This window comes from Pundamilia nyererei, unplaced genomic scaffold, assembly GCF_000239375.1.
Source record: "Pundamilia nyererei isolate P.nyererei 1_Seehausen unplaced genomic scaffold, PunNye1.0 scaffold00008, whole genome shotgun sequence".
Classification (NCBI taxonomy): domain Eukaryota; kingdom Metazoa; phylum Chordata; class Actinopteri; order Cichliformes; family Cichlidae; genus Pundamilia; species Pundamilia nyererei.
Window position 1 is genome coordinate 3,284,806 of NW_005187409.1, and position 25,081 is coordinate 3,309,886.

The 25,081-nt window shown below is 40.3% G+C and overlaps 2 protein-coding genes across 3 annotated transcripts in view; one reads left to right on the forward strand and one right to left on the reverse strand.

The window, feature by feature from the left end:
- Window positions 1-7,379, forward strand: part of tm9sf5 (transmembrane 9 superfamily protein member 5) — a 13,471-nt gene extending 6,092 nt beyond the window's left edge. The window contains exons 6-18 of one of the 2 annotated variants that reach the window (XM_005722966.1): window positions 324-451; window positions 606-720; window positions 836-915; window positions 1,021-1,126; window positions 1,645-1,692; window positions 2,043-2,175; window positions 2,418-2,537; window positions 2,640-2,697; window positions 2,966-3,125; window positions 3,207-3,358; window positions 3,444-3,555; window positions 3,659-3,830; window positions 6,309-7,379. In XM_005722966.1, the coding sequence (XP_005723023.1) occupies window positions 324-451; window positions 606-720; window positions 836-915; window positions 1,021-1,126; window positions 1,645-1,692; window positions 2,043-2,175; window positions 2,418-2,537; window positions 2,640-2,697; window positions 2,966-3,125; window positions 3,207-3,358; window positions 3,444-3,555; window positions 3,659-3,830; window positions 6,309-6,376 (1,452 nt within the window). In that variant the 3' untranslated portion in view covers window positions 6,377-7,379. The remainder of the gene's footprint in view (window positions 1-323; window positions 452-605; window positions 721-835; window positions 916-1,020; window positions 1,127-1,644; window positions 1,693-2,042; window positions 2,176-2,417; window positions 2,538-2,639; window positions 2,698-2,965; window positions 3,126-3,206; window positions 3,359-3,443; window positions 3,556-3,658; window positions 3,831-6,308) is intronic. The other variant, XM_005722967.1, reaches the window with a different exon arrangement.
- Window positions 7,380-8,151: 772 nt separating this feature from the next.
- Window positions 8,152-11,545, reverse strand: gpr101 (G protein-coupled receptor 101). Its single transcript, XM_005722968.1, has 2 exons — window positions 11,528-11,545; window positions 8,152-11,124 (listed from the first exon to the last, which is right to left on the reverse strand). Exon 2 carries the CDS (start codon window positions 10,785-10,787, stop codon window positions 9,444-9,446), a length of 1,344 nt encoding a protein of 447 aa, XP_005723025.1. The 5' UTR covers window positions 10,788-11,124; window positions 11,528-11,545; the 3' UTR covers window positions 8,152-9,443.
- Between the last annotated feature and the right edge of the window lie 13,536 nt (window positions 11,546-25,081).

A 25,081-nucleotide genomic window follows, 5' to 3' on the forward strand; every position in this document is an offset into this window, starting at 1 on the left:
ATTGTACATAATAATATCACAGATGATAAATTCAATAGATTTTAAGTAGATGCTTGTGCATTCTTAAAGTCTTATGAAGATTGAACTATGAACTATTGAACTATGTGATGTGCTGGAAAAGCTTGAAAAGGGACCTTGAAGGTTTATAAAAAGTGCTTGAATTTGACCCTGAAAAAGGAGTATGAACCCTGTCACTCCGTGCGTTCATCTTTGTAATTGTTAATTTAAAAAAATTAATTTATATTTAACATTAATAAAAAATAATTAATTTGATACATTTGCAGTTATGATCATAATCATATTTATAATCCTATTTATTTCAGTCTGAGTTCAACAAGAAGAACACATTTTATGTCTTCAATCATGTGGACATCAAGATCAAGTACCACAGCGGCAAACAAGAGGGATGGACAGGAGCTCGACTGGTTGCTGCAACTCTGGAGCCAAAGAGGTAAAGCTGCGTTTGTAGTAGATGTGATAGCACCGAATTTTGAGCTAGTCTACATTGACGTTGCAGCTGAATGACAACAAAACCAACCACACTATGTCATGAATGACATTCAGTATTAATCTGACATGATGCTGTTTTGTTTTGTACACAACAGTATCAAACATACAGATGAGAAAAACCTAAATTGTGATGGAGGCAACCCAATGGAGGTCCCTGCAGAGTTTAATGGTGATGTGTCAATTATTTACACCTACGCTGTGACATTTGAGGTAGGCCTCCTAACTTTAATACTGATTACATGTAACTAATATATACAGATTTCTTTGCAACTATGAGTGGGGAAAAAAAGAAAACTAAAATTGTGATTTAATTTTCCCCCAACAGGAAGACAATACTATCAAATGGGCATCTAGGTGGGACTACATCCTGGTCTCTATGCCTCACACCAACATCCAGTGGTTTAGGTCTGAAGATGTGTTTTACATTGTTTACCCAAAAATATTTCTCTCAGACTCTACTGCTTGTGATGCCTGTTTGCTAACGTGGGGTATATCTTGTTGTTTTTCCAGTATCATGAACTCCTTGGTCATTGTGCTGTTCCTGTCTGGAATGGTTGCCATGATCATGCTGAGAACTCTGCACAAGGACATTGCCAGATACAACCAGGTGGACCAGGTAAAGACACTAAAGTCTCTGTCTTATTGGTGCAGCATATATGTGAGCTGCAGTTGTTAGTATTAACCTCAAAGAGACCAGATGTTATTTTATTAGGTAATTTAACTATAATCAGTTCTTGTTTTAAAGTAAAAAGTAAACTATATTAAGTGAGAATGAAACTTTAGCAATATCAATGAAAACTTTGTCTTTCTAAGGCAACAGCCTGCTCTAAGGAGCAGCCTTGTTTCTATCTTGGTGTCTGTGCGCTGTTGTGTATATTCTACTCCACAATTTTATTAGCATTTATAAGGTTACTTAATGGTTGTGGTTCTAGTTCATAATGAAATATTTACATTTTATCTAAAACATTTAAGTGACGAGCATTAGACTCTGAAATCTTATGGCTAGTAGTAACACGGTGCCTACAAATCATCTTCATCAAAGTTATATGGCTAATAATTAATTCTGAAATGTAAGATACCACTCAGTCTAATAAGATAAATCCAGAATTATAAATATTTTGTTACATTTCACAGGGAGACTTGATAAAGGTTCCATCGACCAAGGAAAAATCTACTCTATATGTAAGCTTGTCGAGATCTGTTTTAAACAAAACATTTAGGGTGCTGGGTGTGTGTCATTGCAGAAACATTCGACCAAAATATAAAATGTGGTGTGGGAACTGTACGTTAAAACTTCTATAAAATACAGGTTTAAAGAAATAGGCAAATAATTTAGAATTTACTGCGCTTTTTTTCCTTCTACACCTCATTTTAAAGCTTTTGGTAAAAACCTTCTTAATCTTTACCTCTTTCACTTTTTTTTTTCAGTATTTAGTAGTTGGTAAATCTTAAGCTTTTTATCATTTAAGTTCATTTAAATGAAGTATCAAATACCTAATTAATTGTATATTTTTGCATATTGACCTTCCCAGGAGGATGCACAGGAGGAATCTGGTTGGAAGCAGGTGCACGGGGATGTTTTCCGTCCCCCTAGGAAAGGGATGTTGCTGTCTGTTTTCCTTGGACAGGGAACGCAGATCTTCATCATGACTTTCATTACTCTCTGTAAGGACTATTTCACATTTCACCCTAAATATCCTTAACAAAGACCCCATCAACATATATTTACCTTTAAGCATCCAGCAATAATAATCATAACAAAGACTCTGTCAAGCCAAAGTCGGATTGTAGAGTCTAAAGTAATGGGGCAGCTGATAGAAGTGAAGTTTTCTGATACTTTTGCATTTCAATTACAATTGTGATTCTATGTATGGATGACTGCACTGATGAATGTTTGTTTACTGTAGTCCTCGCCTGTCTGGGTTTCCTGTCACCGGCCAACAGAGGGGCTCTCATGACTTGTGCAGTGGTACTCTGGGTTCTCCTGGGTACACCTGCTGGTTATGTGTCAGCACGTCTTTACAAAAGTAAGAGTCCAGTGATGACTTTCAATCGTTAGAGTCCATATATACAGGATAACAAAACTTTGTGATTCTTACCATGAAATTCTCATTCTTTTTTCTTTTCAGCTTTCGGAGGTGAAAAGTGGAAGACAAACGTATTGCTAACTGCACTCTTGTGCCCAGGGTATGTTTACTCTTCTTATTTGTTTATGTGTGTGAATGTGTGTGTGAATGGGTGAATGACTGAATGTAGTGTGAAGCGCTTTGGGGTCCTTAGGGACTAGAAAAGCGCTATACAAATGCAGGCCATTTACCATTTGTTTATCTGCTACTCATTAGTCTCAGTCGCACTTCAGCTCTGTCCTTGAGTGTTGCGGTTAATCTCCTTTTATTTACCTTGTGAACTGCTATTATTCCTCTCATGTGTATCTTTGTCCACTTCCCCTCCCTAGAATTGTATTTGCAGACTTCTTCTTGATGAATCTGATCCTATGGGGGGAGGGCTCCTCAGCTGCAATCCCCTTTGGTACTCTGGTTGCCATTTTGGCCCTGTGGTTTGGAATCTCTGTACCCCTCACCTTTGTTGGTGCCTACTTTGGATTCAAGAAACCAGTGAGTTAACCTGCTTAATTATTCTTATGCAATCAGTTAAAACTGATTGGTAACTAAATGTGTCAATTTGCTTCTGTGCAGGCAATTGAGCAACCAGTGCGAACAAACCAAATCCCCCGTCAAATACCTGAGCAGTCCTTCTTCACCAAACCCATCCCTGGTATAGTGATGGGTGGCATCCTCCCCTTTGGCTGCATCTTCATTCAGCTTTTCTTCATTCTCAACAGCATTTGGTACAAAAACAGGAATTCTCTCTCCGGATTTTGCTTTTGTGCCACAATTTTCCATATATCCAATAATATGTTGTGTTTGTTTCAGGTCTCATCAGATGTACTACATGTTTGGATTCCTGTTCCTGGTTTTCATCATTCTGCTCATCACCTGCTCTGAGGCAACAATTCTGCTCTGCTACTTCCACCTTTGTGCTGAGGTACCTGAATTTTGTGTGTCCCCCAGGTTCTGACTTTAGTTGACGTGTCATTATTACATTATTACTGAATTCTAACAAGTCATTCTTTGTCCTATGTGTTAAGGACTACCACTGGTGGTGGCGATCCTTCCTGACCAGCGGCTTTACAGCAGTCTATCTGTTTATCTATGCTGTACACTACTTCTTCTCAAAGCTGCAAATCATTGGAATGGCCAGTACTATACTCTACTTTGGATACACGATGATTATGGTCCTGATCTTCTTCCTCTTCACAGGTGAGGTCTTTACTTTTTGAAAATGAGCTCTTTTAGGAGCTACTGTTAGTATCTAGTTACCTTGGCATATAGATGATTTTAAAATAAAGGGCTCGCATAATGCTCCAAATACTATGGCCACTGAAGGGGAAAACAGTTGTGTTTACAATGCTTAACTGAGACTTGAAAAACGAACACAATGTCTTTACTTGGTTCATTAGATTCCTCTATGTCAGTGGGTTAATTACTTTAAGCACTTGCACCCTGTTAAAATGCTAAAAGGGCAGGGATAGCTCAGTAGGTAGAGTGGTGGCCCCATAATCGGAAGGTCGGTGGTTCGACTCCACTGAACGGCTACCCTGAGGTACCCCTGAGCAAGGTACCGTCCCTACACACTGCTCCCCGGGCGCTGCATTGGTGGCTGCCCACTGCTTCACTGGGTGAATGGGTTAAATGCAGAGGAACTATTTCCCTACGGGGACTAACATGCACACTTTACACTTTTACACTTTACACTTTAGCTTAACTTGCAGAAATACAGCCTTTTGTCATATCCAAATTGTAAGGAAAAACTACTACTGGCTGTAAAAGGCTGATAGGATATTGTTGTCATCTTCCCGGGCGGACAGTGTGGACACATGAATTTGTGAAGAGGATAACTCAGCTAGACGACATGGGATTTTATAATTCTATGGGTGCATCGACAATAAATCTTGGACTAATTTAAGTCTCAGTAACCTCAATACAAAGTCTTATCACACTGCAGCTTGTAGTCAGGACTTAATTACAGAGAGAGTTTAGATACTGCTGCACATATGTTAATTGCACTGAACATCCTTTTTCTAAAAAAAAAGAAAAAAAAAAAGCTTATCTGATCTTTATTTCTGACGAATGAAAAAGCTCTGAGAGCTAATCGCACGTCTTTGGTGGAAAGAGGTGTGTCGTTTATACATGCGAAGTTCAATGTTTGTTCTCTGGGTCAGAGATTACAATTTGCATCAGTCACCTGTAAAAGGAGGATTCAACATCCTGTTCATATAATATTTATTCCAGGCAGCTGTACTACTACTGTGCAACCTTTGTTTACTTGTCATATATTGAGTGTCGGCTTCTTTCCTTTTATTGTTACTGGCTGTAGAGAAGCACAGTGTTAAATCCTGTTAAATAACAGTTATTTGCAATGGCCCAATCAGAATAATTTTATTTTTAGTCTCTCTGAAGTGTAATGAAAATCAGAGACTGGGAGGAGTCCCTCTTGGTCAGATCTAGTTTTGCAGATTTATTTGGGTCAGTTTTTGTCTCTATGGTTTTCCAGTTTGACAAGATGGAGCCCACTTTTCTCAGGGGGTTTCTTTTATTTTTGTTCTTTTGTTATGCAGATCAAGACCACATTCATGCATTGTCATGGATTGTGATACATTTGTCCACACTCACTGACCTTCTTTGTTAATATAGTTTTCTCTACTCTGGGCTTGTCTAGTTCTATTTAGGGTTTACACAATTTATGTACCGAACCCATGATCACACTGCTAAGATAAATAGAACATTTTTAAGACTTCACATAAAGATTGACGAATGTTGATATAGTAGTAAGTCTTTGATGTCATCAAATTTTCTTGCGCTTTAACTGAAATCAAAGTAAGAGTGTGTGTAGAAAGAGGAACATATTAAATACTAGATAACCAGGAAATACACGCCTAGTCTGTTGGCTGCCTAAAGATATCCGGCTCGCCATGTGTCGAATGACGACATAGTTTTCTGGTGTTATACTGTCAGTCGGTCAGATAAAAGTAAGACTGCAGCTTTGCTTGTCACTGCAACACTGTTTGACAATGTTTTAAGGCAGAGCTGTAAGTCCCAAGGGGATAAGATGTCAAGATTATCACCAAGAAGTAATCCAAGGATTCAAGGGGAAAAACAGTTTCCCTCCTTACTTCCAGTTTTGATCCAAATAATGCTAATCCCTACTATATCCCTTTTTAAAAACTTTTTATTTTCTTGTCTGGCTTTCACCTCATCCCAACTTTGATCTCTGCTTAATTCGGGATTGGACTGCGTGGCCCTCATTGAGTAGTCAGGACTTTTATACCCAGTTGATGTGGGATTTTTACCAGTCTGCCTTATCAGCATTTCAGAGCTCATGCAAATATGCTCTTTCGTTGACAAAATTAAGCACTGATGCTGGTTTTGCATTGGAAATTGCAGACCCAATACTGAAAATCTCTTATTTTCTACCTTTTAGTGGATGAAATTTGTTGGGCAGTGACACCAACTGGCTGTCTTGTATGCATTTTTGCATTTGCTAAAATCTTCTAAAAATATTGTTGTCTTTCACTGACTTTGTATTTTATTCATGATGAATGATGCAAGAATTGTAGTTATAGAGGCGGGCAACTATTTATTATTTATTATATTTAAGTTACTATTACAATTGCACCATTGTCTACAGATGGTCTCTGTATAACACTTTGTTCATTCTAACCTGTCTTTTATTCTCAGGTACAATTGGCTTCTTCGCCTGCTTCTGGTTTGTAAATAAGATCTACAGCGTGGTCAAAGTGGACTGACTGAAGAACTCTGTGAAAGGACTAACTCCTAGATGCGACAGCACTGGCCTCCCCGATGCTGGTTTTGTGACAAAGGCCTGAGGTCTGATTCGACCTGAACTGAAAAACCATCACTTATCATAGAAAACCCCCCTGATGAGCAGAGCCCGTCCTCTTTTTGTGCTTTAAACCTCTGTTGCTATTTTCTTTTTAAAAATATATATCATTTCGCATTTACTGTTGACTTGTAATAATTTGAATGGCGCCTTGAAAATCGGCCTCGGTTCCAATGATCTAGCTGTCATAGTGAGCAATGTGTGTGTGGGAATGTTTTTACTTTAATTTTCTAAGGAAGGTAAAATGTTATGTATTTATCTGTTCTATTCCCTTACGGCTAAAATTCTTTTTTTTTTCTTTACCTGTACTTTAATGATTAAAAAAATGTGTGTACATATACTGTATAGAGAGTGAGGGAGAGAATGCAAGTTAAAGATTGTCACCATTATGGAACCTTCTTTGGGAGTTATATTTTTCTTTTCTTTCTTTTCTCTGGTTTGTTTTAAAAGTAAAAATATCAGCCTGTATTGTAGTTTAGAAATTATATAAAACACTCACAGTGCTATGATACATGTTCATCTTCTTGGAGTTTGAGTTTGTATAAATCAGAGGGTACTCTTGGTTACGACGCACATCTGTATCATAGAGCTATGTGCTGCAGTGTGTTGCATATTAGGCTCCCGATTTGTTTCTCAACAGTAGACATGGTCACCTAGTTAATCATAAAGTAGTCCATGACTTTACTGGTCAGGTGCATTATGCACTTTCGAGATGTACCTCTTTAGATTTTAATAGGTGGTTTGCTGAACTGTTAACTACACAAAAACACTGCTGCTTTTTGCTTCAAGCAGTGTGGCACCATCACCCAAGGTGATAACATTTTACAAATAAACGCAGTGAATTCCAAACCAAGGTCACGCTTTTGTCTTTTAACCTTTAGAACACATAAAACAATTCCTACCACAAACAGTGTTTCTTACTATTTGTGTATTGATATAAGTCTAGTAATATTTATCGTTCAGCTGATTCGTTTTCTTGGCTCAAAAAGGCAAAATAATGTGCTTGGGGGAAACGCTGTAAAAGAGACTATTATTGATGCAGTGCAATGTGCTACTCTTAGCCCTGCCCTAGCTCCTCAGTCACAGATAGTGATTGAATATTTTATAATAAAAAAAAATCTAATCATAAATTTCTTATTTTAAAACAAAATATTGTGCAAAACATATAACCTCAAATTGTGAAACATGTACTTAAGTAAGGGTTTAAAAATTGAACACTTCTTAAGTCCAAGGTTTGTAGATTTAGTCTTAAATTCTGTTATTAACCCACTCAAAAGTCAGCAGATTATAAAGAGATCCAGGAAGGAATGCAAATAGCTCAATATGCTTTTTAAGATCCTTCTCAAACCTAAAGCCAACCTGATACTCAAGCATTTTTTTGTATGTTGTATGTAAAGTCATGCTTTTGTACGCATTACATATAATGTACTTTTATTAAACAACAGACAATGTTTGATGTTAAATAATGAAAACGAAAATATTACAAAAGCACAATAGAAATCACAAAAATATGCACTTTTCAAAGGCTATTAAACATTTTATCTTATAGTTTAGTATACTTAAACACACACTGTCCTTTACAGAGCCTCTAACAAACTCGTTACCCAAGTTTGATTGTCAACTTTTAATACTGTAGTTTGAATTTCCTCAGTAACCTGTTAAATAGTTCAAGGTGAAGTACATTACAGATCTCAGAAACTACGACAGTCTAGTGATAAGAATACACCAGGAGCACATTGTGCCAAATCTTTTTTTTTCTTTTCATTTTCTGAGAAGGTACCTAGAAACTTGGCACTAGACACTTAAATAAATGCACATAATATGGTGATGGATCATAGCAAACTTCTAACTTAATGATTTACCTTTCTCTGAGAGGAGTCGTGGCAAGCATCCGTGGCTTTAGGCACACAGTTTCTTTTCCTTTAGAAATACTTTATCATGAGGTATCATCACAAGTCTACAAGTGCTCAATGGAATATAAGAAATCTGTTAAAGATCTTGCAACATGCATGTTTTTATCACACAAAAATACTCGCCCCTTTCCCCACGCCAACATTTGAAAGGCATCAAACACAGAGTCCAAATATTAAGTGGCATGAAATAAAAGGAAAATTTCCACATCAGTTACGCTGTAGATAAAAGAAACAAAGGACTAAGACAAACGTGAATGTGTGGCCATCCCATGAGAGAAAGGGAATCACCAACACTTGTAAGCTCTCACTGACAGGCACAATAAATCACTTTTCTAATTGTTTTTTCAAAAGGCGCTTTGCGACTAAGAGCAGTCACTGTGATAGGGACTTTAACACATATTCTCCCACCCGAGGTTCAAGGTGGGATCTATTCCTTTTTTTTCCTACAAGCAATACCCTGAGTTGGAAAATTACAAGCAAAATTTGCTTGCAGACAAGGTCCGCTATCCTGCACCTCCAGCAGGACACAAAAAGTTTAAAGGAGACAATTGTGTGGATACAGCAGATTTACACGCCATCAGAGACATCTGATAATTAGAGTGGTCCGAACATAAGAGCAACTTCCTATTTTACACGTGCAGATTGAGAATAATTTGAATTTAGACTGATTTAAATGCCCATTTTAAATAACAGTAGTGAGTTCACTCTCGCAAGCATTATTATGTTTGCAAGAATGATGGATTGCACAAACTTTAACAGCTGCACACAGTCTTTATGTGGCACATGTGGTAACGCTTAAAAATGCATTTACATATGAAACACAATAACTCTTTCCTACAATTTGTTCTTTTACACATTAACACAACAACTACTGTGCCTAGGTTTTTCCCAGTAGCAATAACTTAACAGAGATTTTAACAAAGTGGTAAAATATCATATGTTGGTGATAAATGATGATACTTCTGTTTGTAATTCCAGCGACCTGCTGAGAACTATGAACATGCTGCATGACAGCGTCCTAAAGTAAGAGCAACTATGGTCTGTCTGATGCATGGCAGCTTATGTGCTTTGTTTGCTGTTGACTGTAAGTTCCTTCTCAGAGCTGATACTGGTAGAGGTGGTCTCCTTACGACTGTCTCTCGACTTCCTCTCAAAAGTGGGAGAGGACGATGTTGTGCACTCTTCCCATGTCCGCAGGGGGACAATTCGAGCAGCCAAGCTGGGCAGGTGAGGGTGAGCGGTGGAGCGTCCCTCAGTCGTAGTGAAGCAGCTTTCCACAGCAGAGCTCTGGTTGGGACGGCCCTGCTTGCAGAACAACCCACAGAGTAAAGCCAGAAATTCTTTTCTTACACTACGGTGCATGTAGCCATAAATATAAGGATGTAGGCAGCACTGTAAAAAGAAGAGTACAAGGGCAAGGGAGGATAACCATGAGGGTATAGCTGCTCTGGTGAACATAGATATAGTATTCAGAATGGTGTAAGGACCCATGCTGAAGATGTATGAAGCCATGATCACGAAAACCACACGGGCTGCCTTGCAGTGGTAGTGAAAACGCCTGTGTCTAACTCGAACTGGGTATCTTCTGGCTGAGTAAGGTCCCTCCGGTGAACTGGGCTGCTGGGGCTGGCATCGCTGCTGTGGGCTGCTAGGTGCCTGGAAGTCCTGCGGGCAGGGCTGAGAGTAGGACTGTGTCTGTATGGGGTGTACAAGAGCGTTCTGCCTCCGGGCTGCCCTGAAAACCATCCAGTAACATCCGAGCATGATGAGCACAGGAAGCCAGAAAGAAAAGGTAGACACCACAGCAGAGTAGGACAGACTGGAAGACCACACCACTGAGCAGATATTGTGATGTTGGTCAAAGTCTATGGTCCCCCAGCCATAGAGAGGAGGTGTGCTCTGCAGGAAACTGAGCACCCAGGTGCAGATGATCAGGTTGGTGCCCAAGTGAGGGGTCATGCGAGTGGGATAAGAAAGAGGGTGAATAATTGCCAGGTAGCGATCCACAGACACAACTATAATGGTGTTAACCCCTGCAAATGCAAACAAGTGCATGAGCACCACCAGGGCCTGGCACAGCCGAGCATCCAGAGGCCACACACTTGGCATGGTAGCTGCAATAGCAAAGGGCATGACTAATATAGTCTGAAGTAGGTCTGCCAGGAGGAGGTTGAGGACAAAGCGGTTGGCCACATGAAGGAGCTGAGGCTTCCTTTGGAACACCAGCAGAACAATCACATTCCCAAACAAAGACACGCAGACAATCAGAGATATGAGCACCATCTTCACCACACTGTTAACAATGGAGGACCAGACCAGGCCCTGATTGGAGCTGGTGAAACCAAGCTGCCCAGGAACATCAGTGACATTTGTGCCCACATCAGGCTGCTGAGAACTTGACATTGTTCATGTGACGCCCAGCAGAGTGTTAACATAAAGTCAGGTTAGTCCCATCCTAAACAGGAGAGAAAAGCAGCTGTGGGGTGCTTTGATCTTTAGGGAGTGAGAACAATAAGCTGCTGTAGCAGGTAGTCTTAGTCAGTGATTTTCAGGTGCACACTGTCCTGAAATACATTTCATCTAACGTGACATATCATCCATAACATGTGAAAATAGTCCAGAAGACTCATCCACGAGTAGCTGGAAATGGTCAGCACTGATTTGCTTTTCATCATGATCAGTGATTAATCCCTCAACATTTCACCCATCGAACAGGCCATATTCCTCTTGCAGCGCACATCTGCAGAATGAAAAACAGAAGGGAAAAAAAGAGATAAATGCCACCGTTCAAACCCTTTGCATCGACGGCGAAGTGTCCGGGTAGTGGCAAATATCGCGTTCTGCTAATCTGGAATTGATGTCTAATAACGTGAAATGATCAGTGATGCGATATTTTTGCTCGAGGATGCTCACTCCCCTGCGATCGGTCTTCATCGCTTTGCTCCCATTTCAGCCTGAGCTCCAGTCAATGGCAGCGAGCTTTCACGGCTCAGCTAACATACGCTGCGTGTCTTCACCCAGCGGGGGTCTCTCATCCAGACGAGCATATCTTTCCGTTGCTGCGCTTTTCGGATTTCATGGCAGATCAAACATTTATTATGTTATCAGCTTTGATTCTTCCTCAACAGTCTTAGGCTACTTACGGTCGAGTCCTGTCTCCGAGGTGTCAGAAAATACAAGGACACCTGCACAGAAATCTCCCCCCCCCCGCTGGAGCCTGTCACCGACCCCCTCCCATCCGTTTTCCCTCTTTTGTTATGAGGGTGCAAATGCGTTTCAGCATTCCCGTGCAACAGTTTTTAATACATGGTAGAATCGCAAATATTATCCTAGTTAAAAAAACCCAAAACAAGTCTTCAGGATGGAAATGCACCCCCTCCGAAATGAAAAAAAAAAATCAAATAAAAATAAAAAACCAAGAATAACGCGTGTATTTGTTGCTTTGTTCTGTTGCAAAAACTGGTTAATGAAAAATATGAATGGTGTAGTTACACGTTATCAAGGTCTCAGTCAGTCCTTCAGATCTCCTAGGTAACAAGTGATTCAATCAGATGGCTGCTTGTGTGAGCTTCACATGATAGGATAGCCTGTCCGAGGAGATAACAGAATAGGACCTCCACTGCGGGCATTCCTCCAGAGCATTTGGAATTATACTTTCCAAGGGTGTCCATATTTTAACACTCTGGCTATGGCCTGTGGTGAAATACACACTAGGTAGGCTACACACTGTAATTCAGATTCATATTTTGTACCGTCTTTTGGTAATTACAGTGCTGAGTATGGTAAGCACTAGCTTACTTGTTATGCTTTTTGATTATATTACATTCTGCCCCATGACAGCTGTAATAGTCTCCAGCTTCCTGCAACCCTGAATTGGACAAGTGGAAGAAAATGGATGTCTGGCTGGCTGGATACATTGCAGTAAACTGAAGCATTGGCTGGCCCAGTCTGCATGGATAAGCAGACGTGAGACATATTAGTTTTAATTCAGAGCTCCTGTATTTCCTTTGTCTCATTTTAAATGCAGATCACTTGGAGGTTATTGTGGTCCTTTCATTCATATAATTCCATCTTCATCTTCAGATAGCTTGACTTATATGCAGATTTCTCCCTGTACCACCTCAGATCAGCTCTCCCACCCATCTTACTTTATGGTTCATACAGTGTGAACTTTAAGACAGTTAAAAACAAAACAAAAACACATGTTTACTGGTTTATCTCATCTGCTGAAGCAGTTCAAAAAAAGAAGAAAAAAAAATCTAGAAATTAGTAAAATAGTTTGGTCTTCTAATGCCAAATTTCTATTCCAGATCTATTTTCTATTAATATTTATATAATAAAAAATGAAACAATAAACATTTTAAAGATTACTTGGTATAATGTATTTGAAAGATAAAATATTAATAGAACTATGTTTATAACTCATTCATGTTTTGCTAATCAATCTCTGACCAGATGAAGCTGAACATGACTAAACATTTAAGTAAAACTCAGCTCCACTGAAAAGACATGGGTTACTTAGCCTTAATGGAACTTCTGATGGTTCTTTTAACACAACAAAGCTTTCACATATGGTGTTAATAATTATGTGGGATAACCCAGTTCTGATCAAATTATCCACAACCTATGAGATGAAGTCTCTTTATATGACTGTTTGAATAATATGCACGTTTGTTAAAGCCGCCATTTTTATCTTTGGAAACACAAAAATTGCTTCTACATTTCAGCCTTTGTAAAGGGGTAAAAAAAAGACTTCATTAAGATGCACAGAAAACAAAAGCACTACTCCATTGTGCAATCCAATTAGTCTGTAGCTTACATGGCCCACTAATCAACACTCGTAATTAGCCATTTTATTTCAAGTCTTTGCTCTATCCTAGCTATCAAAAAGCCCTTTGATGTGACTCTCGAGCACCCTGTGTTTTAGATTTAGATTGCAAATGAAATGCTGGTGACCGCAAAGGGGTGGGGAGATGTTTCGGTGTTCTTGTGTTGAATGGACTATGGTTCAAAGGGAGACCCACAGGCCCTCTGCCTCGTGGGATTATTAGATGTGCAATACAGCCTGAATGCTCACACTGGCCTCAAGTAGTGATGTCTGCGTCTCTGTCATTCTGCTTCCCTCTCATTCACTGTCACTCACTAACACCTACAGTAAAACCCAACAAAACTGGAAAGAAAAAAAGAAAGAAAGCAAGACACAGAATAGGCAATATGAAGCAGCCCTAAAACCGCACTAAAACTTTGTTGGCATGGCAGAATATGTACATTTAATTTAAATTACACATTTATAAGCAGCATTGTATAAAGGATTGCAGAATCAAGTAATACATCACCTAATACACTAATACATGCATCAATTAACTGATAAATCAAGACACTAATTGCAGGCCTAACACAGTGGATTATTAAAAACAATCCAATATAACATTCTTCTCAAAATGCACCTTGCAATTTTTTTAATTAGCCTAATTTTATGCTTGCCCAGTAGGAGGCAGAAAAGAACAATACAAGCTGAAGACAGCCCTTAAAAAGGTGTTTTGTATTAAATGTGCAGTTTTTTTTATTGCATTGGTAAGAGTGTGCTGCAAGCTAGCTAAAGCTTTTTTATCGTATTCAGCTACCTGCCCTGAATTGTTATCAGTACAGCTATCCAAGGAACCACTTGTTATCAACAAGTATCAGCAAGTATCACGATACAGTGTAAGCAAGCATTGTCCAGTTTCCCAAAATTTGTTGCTGCAGAATCATGTTTTCCTCTGTAGCCTGGCAGATACTCTTTCTTTCGTTCTCCTTTTCTTAACTGTTCACTCACTGCATGCCTGGAAGCTGCTCAGCTTCAAATGACAGACAAAACAGTGAAACAGTCAGGTATTTTTTTCTCTCAGAAATTGCCTAAAGAAAGAGTTAAAATTCCAAAAACTGTCCAGAAACACAGGAAGTGCAGAATAATGCTTTATATATGAAAGTGTGGGTAATTGTTCAGGCAGTCTTTCATTTTATTGTTTTGGTAGCATAAGACCTACAAAACAGGGAATATTTGCACAGCCTTAGCATATTTTCTTATGAAGCTTTTATAGCTTTTTATAACTCATGTGCTTACAGACTATATGCAAATATGTATAGGCTATATATACAAGAATACACTGAATTTGCTTTTCCCTGTAGATTATTTATTGAACGTTGTGATGCAATGAAAATGTGTCTGTTGTTGTATTTTAACCCAGCAGGGAATAAATGCTCTCTTCCGAGCTCAGTATGACAGTGCTACATTTTCATTTTTAATATCATAGTTTAGATTTTCTTTGATGAATTCTTACTTCATTTTCAACATATTTAATTTTAGTTTATTAAAAAAAACCTAACTAGTAGCACGATTGTAGAATACTCAGATAAATTATAAGTAGCTCAAAGTGGTAATGCAGGACCAAGTAAAAGGACACTCCATGTCCACAAAAAGGAACGATATTTAAAAAAACACAAGGTTTTACATATTTCTTTTCTGCTGGCAGCCATTTGCTTTTACTTCTGGTTAGAAAAGTTTAAAAGTCTAACTCATATCTTATTCTAGTAAAACTGAAAGCTTTGCTTGCCTTTCCCCTCAGACCCCACACACGTGTGTCAAGCAGACAAGATGAGCTTATGGTGCAGCAGAGGTAAGTCGAAGGAGTCTTGCGAGAGTCTTGCGCTCTGGAATTTTCTTGTCTGCATTTATTATTAATCCGTGCACATAAAAAATGTATACAGTGTAAACTCAGTTTTGATATTTGATATTAAAGACGTTACAAAGAAAACTGGTGTCAGAACGCCTTTCTTGCTTTTTCAGATTCAAATAATTTCATTTTAGCGTCTTAATCATAGTAATCTTGACTGAATTCTATCTAGTTTGTGAGAGCAACAACTAACAATTCATACTTGTAACTTATAAAGTCACAATTGATCAGTAAATTCTCACCTCAGAGGAAACCCTGAGGAAAATTATGGCTAAACATCATTACACCTAATAACTGCACTAAATAAGGATCCACAAAAAAGATGTTATCTCATTAGAAAGGCTCAGAAATAATTATAGCCTCTTATTAACAGCCTAAAGGATGAATACAGGTGTGGCTGAATGTAGGAGCTTAATTAAAATACTCTTTAGGAATGGAAGCTGTATTTGACTTGTTTAATTGTCTGAAACTAAGAAACTTATATAAACTTATATAATGTAAAGTGTCTTGTGAGTATGCATGGAGAATGTGGTTATGGTGTTTGTCCAGCACATAAACTAAACCACATGAAGACAAATGCATATAGGATAAAAAGGACGGTTGCAGTGAGGAAACTGAAAAGAAAAATGTCTGTAAACAAATAGATGACAAACATATTGAGATCGACCATCACAGCGCTGCTCTCTAAAGGGACCTTTTCATTTTATTGCACAATATCAGTTGTCTCTGAAGCCCAAACAGTTTAGAAGTAATTACTAGTGTTTTCCCCAGAAGGTGATTACTTTGCCACACTTGGCAGCCATTGTCACCAGCCACGCACCACACTCATCAACCCTACAAAGGGGAGAAGTGCTCGATTGATGATGAGCCCTCTGTGGCTAGGGGAGAATTTAAAAGTACTTGTATGAGGCTCTTTCAAGAGATTAACTTGCAATAAGGGCTACCTGCCATGGACACATTCCCTGTATTCATGGTGCCTGCACAAAGACTTTTTAAGAGGGGCACAGCTGCATGAAAGCAATTGGTGAATGGGGATAATAGTCACAAAAGACAACAAACCTCAAGTGTAAAGAAATAAAGTGTTTTTTAAGATTGGAGGCTTCTATTCAATGCGCCACCATTCCTTCTTTTGACCACTGAGGATCCGGCCACTCCATTACCCAAAGCCTCAATCTAATTATTTTAGGACAAGACATGTTATGGTGGAAAGTGGCAAAGAGAGAGCACTCCGGACCAAAGTGCACTTTAATTCAATCACTCTATTTGACAGATTCCTCCTTCAAATGGACGTCACACACCAGTTGACTGGCACAATTGGGAGGCTCCTGGCAATGTCCTGGGCCCTTTTTGGCTCTGGCCAATAACATAGAAATCGAACGCACTTGTGGACTAGTAAATGTAAAAGTAGATAGGTGTATATATCCTATTTACAAAAAGCAAACAAAACGACAACAACAAAAAACCCAAACCAAACAACTGTTCAGTGGTATGTAATTATTTATTTCTGTAAATTGTAGAAATCTTCAAAGGCAGATTAGACCGCAGCCACGGGGGCCCAGATCTGATTCCATTCATTAAGTGAGAGAGTGGAAGAGAGAGAGACTGCATGTGTCCTTGCTTACTTAAATGTGAAAATTGCTCATGCCATTATTTCAGATAAGAAAGTGGGAACTGAATAGATTTGCTTTAATATAACAGACATGGGATACCACATACAGAGAGACGGAGGGGGGGCCGGACTTCTTTGCTTTTGCTCACACAGTGGAAAGGCCCTGACAGGTGTGCTTTTGTATGCACATGTCTATGTGAGGGTGAGGCAGATTGTGTGCGTGTGTGTTTGTGTGTGTGCACACGCACATGTGTCTGCACGTGCTTTGCCGATGTGAATAAACAGACATGAGGTGTGTGTGTGTGTGTGTGTGTTAAGCCTTTCCACGTTGCGCTGCCACTCCCTGTTGAAGAGAGGGGCCTTCTCACTTCATCTTGGTCTGGTCTTACAGCAGGCCAGAATTCAGTGCTGACCTCCAAGGCTCAGAATAACTGCTCCTGCAGTGGAGAAAAAGAAGTAAAGTGTGAACATGTGTGCTGGGAAAACCCGCTGTAGCTGATGGAGAAAATAATATTATTAAAGGAAGCACATTGGCTAATTAGAACTATTACTTTGGCGATCGTTTGTCCGGATTTGTTCCAAACTGCAAGGAAAGTCATCAAACCTGGCTTGGTCCTCGGCTGTTTGGTAAGAAACATTTTCCTTTTTACTTTCATGTTTGGGATCGCTTAGGATTTTATGTCATTGGTTTTTTTTGACTGAGCAAACTGTAATAGAATTATAAGATAGATGTTTTTAAAATGTTGCGATGCCAAGCTTGCCCGCCACTCTGACCCTCGCCCATATGCCAGCTCTTGCCTCCTTAAAACTTAGGTGTGAAAAATGGTCAGCTCCTCAACTTTGAGGTCAGTGACATGGCCAGTGAGGTGAATGACACTTAAAGGTCAGAGGTCATCTCAGCTAATTTAGCGATCAAGGATCAGCGATCAGAGAGCATTCCCAAAGTCAAATCTGGATAACACTTTTGTTGTAGGTAATTGTTGGGAATGTTGGGCAAAAGGAATTTTTTTTTTTGTAACATATTTTGATAATAAATTAAATTAAAGAAAAAAAGTTTCTGCCTAAATCTAGTTCTTACTGCTGTTGGAAATTGGCAAATTTTATATTTGACCACTAGATGTCAGGATTTGACTAGTTACAGTGCACTTACCCCCCCCCAAATCCCCTCCACCGGCACCTGAGGGGGAAACTTGTGAGTAGCCTACACATGGTGTGACAGCTTCCCCAGGAAGCTCGGGTGACATTTGCCTCACTTAATGACACAAGCTAATTAATCATTAGCTGTCCCAGAGGTATTGCTGTTAGAGAGGCTTTGTCGTGCCTCTCCCCAGTAGGGGGTCCCAGCCTCAACATGTTATGTATGCATAACTGCCTCATCCCACGCTACAACATCTTAATTCTCACCCGTTTAGCTAGTTTGACTGAACTACACTCGTTCTTTTTCAGCCCTTCATCTCAGCTATAGTATAATCTGCTGAGAGCTAGAACACCTTCACTTCCCCGAGTCGGTTTAATGTAAGATTGGGTTATGGGGCCTCTTTCCCTATGTAGGTTAGGGATTGGCTCGTGTTCTAATTGTCAGCAGTAGTGAAGAGGAGAGATTTTATTGATGGTTGATTGAGCAGACAAGGGGATGGGGGGGGGGGGGGGAGTCTAGATTTGCTGCATCAGTGGTTTTAACCACATCTCTTGATCAAGACCCAATGAACACTTTCACGTGTTCACAAATGAATCCAAGATTAGTGCAAGTACTATTGCCCTCGTTTAAATGATTGCCCTTCGTTGTCCTTGTTTTTTCTAAGCAGGTGATGGTAAAATATTTGCTTTATTCTATGTTGCTGTCTGTAGTTAAAAATTAAATAGGGATGCTCACTCTATACCTCAGTGCAAACTTAAACGTATATATACCACTCTCACAGAGCCATGTGGGTCATGAGTAATTATATCTCACGGGGTGAAACCTTGTCTATATAGTCTGTGAGCCCAACAAGAATTTGAGAAAGGCTTTTGTGAAATATGGAGAAAATAAAATCTGCTCCCTGTACCTGTTAGTGCCCCCTGCATCATTACCACCCCCCCTACTGGGTCTCAGGCTTGTTTTGAGTAGGCCAAGCCTGTTCCGTCACGTAATGGGGGCTGCAGGTGATGCACTCAGGCCCCCCCTTCACCCACCAGAGAGGTAGTGCATATGTGCACAAGGCCATTGGGGGCACGCACTGATGAGGGCCTGGGCTGCAGGAGGGCTTTGAAAAATGCTAGAGGTTTTTGGATGAGACTCAAGGAACCCTTGGGTTACCATGATCTTTGACATCTCCTTGCTGACCCTTGTGCTTTGTTCTATGACCTGAGAATGGTGCCTACATGTGAAGAGTTACAGGTTAGCTTCTAGCTAATCCAAAAGTTTCGACACGTATTTTTTAGTGATGAGTCACAAAAAGAGTGCTGCAAATTTTAGCATTTGCATGCAGCATTTGCCTTTGTTTGCCTGCAACTGCTTTATTTACTATACAGATTGTTGACACTTTTTAAAACTTGAAGACGATGCCCTGTATTTAATTTATGCTGGCTTTGAAAAATGTTTGTTCTTTTAGTCCAGCACTTTAACATTTTTTTTAAATACTAATGTCAGTTTATTGATATGCAAAGGAGTATCGCATAGGGTTTTAAAGCCCTTGTTCTTCTAGGAGGCATTTAATATCACTTGGTTATTCATAAGATACCTTATTTCCACACTAATCATGGGCAAGATTTCTTTCTGTCGTGAACAGCCATTGTAATTGGGCTGGTATAGAACCTGCACTGGCCCTTTTTACGGTGCTAAAGATATAAAGTAAACTTGAGCTCTGATCCATAACGTGACGAAAGAAGGCTGTCAAAGACACCGATTCCTGAGCTAACTCATTTTATTACCGTAGTTAGGTACATTTACATGCTATTATTGTCGTCACACCATGTCACCTTGATGAGACACTACTTGATTTAATTGTAGCTGTTAAATTTAAAATTTGTTTGTGCATGACATCTAAGCCTTGACCTTGTGGATACACACACCATAGTTTCTACATTCCTAGCAGGAGGCCTTTAGACTTCCCACATGAAGAGATAACAAAAAGTTACTGTTCTCTGGCTATAGAAGTATTTGTGAAACCTTTAAGATGCAAAGATGGATCTGCTTCATGTTTGCCTTCGTCTCTGTCTTGGAAAACACCGGGGCGTGTCAGTCCTGTGGGAATGGCATCTCAAGTCTAAAGTGACTGCACCACCCTTTCCTCCACACCCATCACTGTTCACTGTCAGCATCACACATGCACATACCCACCTGCACTGTCGTGCGTGAGCGCACGCGCGCACACACACACATAAGGAGCAGCCTGTGCAAATGTACCTGACAGTGGCAGCATTTTTGCCCGGGAACATATTTAACAATGCACACTCGACACCAGTCCCATCTCAGCAGGAGGCCACAGGAAACAGATGAGGACTAGTCAGGTTGATCTGGAAAACTACAGTCTACCTATATTTGCCACGCACTGTGCTCACACTGGCAACCTCTGGGCTTATTAACAATGAATCAACATAATTTTCTGTAGAAAGGAGTCAGGCAGACTTGAAAGAGCCTATACTACGAAGATGAGGGCAGAGTGAAAAAGGGGAGGGAACTCGCTTGTCACTCAGTGTAGTTTTCACCCCTCCCTATTTATAATGGGCTCAGCCCATCTTCCTGCATCTGTAAAGCTTGATGTGCACTGTTACTGTTTTCAAGACAGCAAATTCATCCTGAAACCTATAAAATAACTGTTAATTATTTATTGTGCACCAAAGTGAAACAAACTTTTCTGTTCGTGCAGCTGAAGCTTCTTAGCCACAGCTCTTTCATAAGTATCAGGGGTGGGGCTAAGAATTGCATGTGATTCTTTATCTCCAGGAACCCCGCAATTACATCTGGCACAACTCTGCATGAAGTAACGCTTTATAAGCCTTTGTGCATCGCGGCTTTGAAGCGCTCCGGCCTTCTATAAGTTTGCTTTTTGTGCCCCCTCTGTTGTACACCCCACCCCACAATCTCCCCATCCCCCAGCTTGGGACAGAAGACAGAATGTGATGTGTCGTCTCCCTCTCCACACAAAGCAACAGTGCATTGGACACACCTTGGACAGCACAAAGGATGAAAAGCACGACGAGGCTTGGACACGCAAGACTACGCTGCCAAGCCCGATAAAGACGCTTCAAAAGTCGAGCAGCAAAGAGTGGCCTTCTTCTCTTCTGCTCTCTTCTTTTTTTCTTTCCAAGGCCTTGCAACGAGAGAAAAAAAATAAGCAACCGAAAGCGAGGCTGTCTGAGTAAAAAGATATTTTGTCAGTGTTTTTACCTCCTTCTTACATGAGACAGAGGAATGTGATTTTGGGTAATGTTGTGTCTACAGCAAAGTAGACAGCCCAAATTTGCATGTAAACTCCCAGATTAACATTTGTATGTCTGCTTTTGGTATGAGCATGGGATTAACCAAAAACATTCTGGCTTTGAAGCAGGCGGCCCATAAATAAACTGCGGCCCTATCTCCAATCCCCTTGTCTCATCAGCCATCCGCTCATAGCCTGGTGAAAATGAGGCCTGCCATTCAGACTCAAAATGGACTGATTACATTTGACCACTTTGCATTTTTTGCACAAAGTTTGGTCACGTGTAAATATTTTCTTGTGCCCACCCATTAATTTACATTATAGACTGAATTATATTTTTGTACATGGAAAGTCATTTCTGTGTTCGATTTAAGACGAAACAATGGACAGTGCAGCTTTATATTTTTATTCTATATGTTTTTGTCCCGTTGTTAGTACACAAAATTTTCGAGACATCACAAAACGCGACTTTTCACCGGTAGCTCCCTCCTCCTTCGTCTTGCTTCAATCTCTCTCTCTCTCTCTCTCCTTCATTGCCTCATTGAAACAGATGGCGTTTTATGCTGGGCACAATCAAGACTATTCAGCGTCAGGCTGGGCAGCCCTCCCCACCTGCGTTCAGCCCAATCACAACCTAATGAACACACTGGGAGCAGTCTGTTCCAAATTACTCCCAGTTGGAGCCAAGGCCACAGGTAACCCCCCCAACAATCACACTTTCCCCCTTCCTCTCCACCTCACCTCCTTTGCAACAGTTACCTTGCCCACCCACCCGAACTGATATTGGTTCCAGCGTTTAGACCCCAACTCTTACCTTTTAATCAAATCAAGATTCATATCTGTGGGCTGTCAGCATTCCAACACAGCTCAGAGGCTACGTATGTCGCAACAAGCATATAGGTTACATGTGGGGAGATGTAGATTGACAGCTAACGTGTTTATATGTTGGAGATGAATTGGTTCTATTTGATATATCTCTGAGAGCTGTTTTTCCAGATGTGTATAGTGATCTTTGCATCTACCATTAGCCTTCTCTCCCACCTGGGCATACGAGTACACGCATACACACTCTGCATATACACGTATAAAGAAGCATTCAAAGGCCTTTGTGAATGCTGTGGTGTTAACCACAATAGATCTAGATCAGCATATTTCTATCACTTCAAAGGGCCCAATTTATGCACTTTTTGGTTCAGATCACTTGGTCCGTTATTTCAATTCAAGCAGTGTTTGCAGTATTCATAGGCTATATATGCTAATGTTTTATTCATGTAATTGGGTTGAAGAAAAACAGAGAAAGTTACCATTACTTTTAAAAGGCATTGTATTTTTGTATGAAACAGCTACCTGAATTACTTGTTAATACATGTCAGGGTAAGTGTGGGGCATTGGTAGGCAGCTGACACCAAAAGTGTGCTGAAGCCAAGATCCTCTGACATTCTGATACACATTCCAACATCCCAAGGGACAAAGGAATGAAACCAGGAAGCCTGCCTCGTCATGTCCCATCAGTTGCTATAGGACCTCAGAAACCCCAGGCCAACTACCAGCTGCCATGTGGGTGTCCATCACTGAGCTTGACAGGAGTGCTGCCCTGCTGGCTGCCCTTCTTCACTGTCCCTCTGGTCAATCTACACCTCAATTGGCCCTGCACTGGTGGGTGAAGCCTGGTCCTTCTGCTGCATGTCAAAAAGAGCCAGGATCCACAGAGGAAGTGCAAATATCCTCTAGTGGCCTTGATCCAGATGGATGCATCCATGACAATAGGCCCCCGTGCCTGTGGTTTGGGTTTTTTGTCAGTGAGCAACACAGAGGCCACCACAATAACACAGCAAAATTATGCATGCAAGCCAAGTACCATTGACATGTTAAAGAGTACTGGCAGTTGCTATGATAATTAAGTTACCTCATTCCAAGGCAGAGAGCTCTTTTCTCTTAACATGTCTTTAAAGGCATTTTGGGGACATTAGGCAGGCTTTAAGACAATACATACAGAATGAGAAATAATGGATTCAGTAGCTCACCATTTCTCAGCTCATTTGCCTAACACAGGGCTATACATCTCGAAGTGAATGCTGCTTGATGGGATTGCCTTCAGAGATGTGCTTTGTAGGTTTTCCATTCTATCACTCAAGAGACTGACATATTCTATGAAGTCCATATGGACATCTTAAGGATAGGCAGAGTATGAAATATTAAGATGGCTGATCTATTTCATGACAGCGACAAACAACGAATTCTCTTTGTTGGGACCTGTAGGCTTGAAGCATTGCTCACAAGTATGATATTACCGTCTGTAATGTCACACTTGCCATGAGTGAAGACTGACCCGTTTAAGCAAGCAATAACATCAATGGCAAACCCTCTGTTCACATTGCTTTTAACAGAGATGTTTGGTTACGTCAAGGGGTGTCTGATCTCCCTCTGCCTCCATAGGGTCTCACTGAGAGTGACCACTTTGTGTACAGCTGGGGTATGTTTGGCTAGTAAAGTAAAACCAGGAAGCCTTTGAAACTTAACCAAAGCCTCTTCAGGAAAAGGTTGGAAGTTCACTCTTATTTGGAGACTGCAAAGCTTTCTCCGTGGACACACTGAGCTGGGTCAGGAACATCAGAAGCCAGGTTTCTTCCTACATCAACGCAGCTGCACACTGCAACTTAAAGTCAGTGAAAATATCTGTGCCTAGATGTTACTTGACTGACTTGGACATGTTTCCTTTATTATATTTTAGCCAACACATCAAGAACAGGTCGTCACAATTATTTTTAATGTCTAGTTCAATTAAAGCAGATGTCTCGTGTGTAGGGCTTGCATGTACTGCCACGTTCTTTCTGTTTTTGCTAAATAGTGAAAATCTGACATTGCAGACAGGCGCTGAGTGAAAAGATTTCAAAATGCGACTCTAGCACTTTCAAGGCAGGTCCTCTGTGTTAACAAGATGGTAGTTAATGGTTCTGCTTTTATGGTGGTGGTCGCATGTATAATTAAGCTGCTGTTGTATTTGTCATAAAAATCACCGGGGTGCAGGAAATGTTGCAGGAGCCATTTTTACTTTGAGTGGTGGAAAATTAAAACCGTCAAACCCCACAATGTTGTTTTGACATCATTCCAATGTTTATGGATTTTCCTGTGTGTGGTTGAGGTTTTCGTATTAAAAACACTTTAGTGCCTCACCTTGTGTTTGTTGGGGGAACAAAGGTTGCAATGTTTGCACAATGCAGATTGTCCCTTCTGGGAGGTCTTGCCTCTGGTGCTACTTGTTGAGAAACATGTGGCATGTCTGCCATTAATGAATGTCTCACTGTTACCTGCTTTGTTCCTGAATCATACAGTTCATGCAACAATATTTTTATCCATTATGATGGCATAACTATTTAATACTCCATTGTAGTGGAGGATTTGTGCCACTCACGTGCCATGCGTGTAACACCAGGCCAGCTTTTCGAAACGAGAGGAAAATCCCGTTGAAACAGGTGTTGCCAAGCCACACTGATGACCTCTTAGCCTACATGTCACCATATCCCCAGAGCAGTTTGGTGTTTGCATACACGTAGAAATGGCATGAACAGTGATCTCTAAGTATTTTTTTTTCTGTAGAAGAAGCAGTTTCTGGAAGCAAACATTTTCCCAAAACAAACACACAGAAAGGGCAAATTTTCTAAGCCGTGCTTCATTTCTTCATTTTGTCGACAAGCAAAACAGTATTAAGAATTAGTTACTTACAAGGATTACTGAAATTTAAGGTGGCAGCTCGTTGGCAGATTTTCACGCACTACAGACGCCTAGATAAGCCTTATGTTTGATTAACCTGCATGGCCCCAGTGATATCTATGGAGATGAGTTTGGGTGTCATGGCCCTGATGTCACCTCCACAGCAAAAGCTCCCTGCCATGCTTATGACTCTGTATCTATGCTAATATGGGGATCAGCAGGGTAGAAAGCTCATCTGACTCGTGCTTTTGCCTTATCTTATCA

Excerpts from the sequence above, each read along its gene's own strand:
- gpr101 (XM_005722968.1), bottom strand. The coding sequence starts at position 10,787 with ATGTCAAGTTCTCAGCAGCCTGATGTGGGCACAAATGTCACTGATGTT.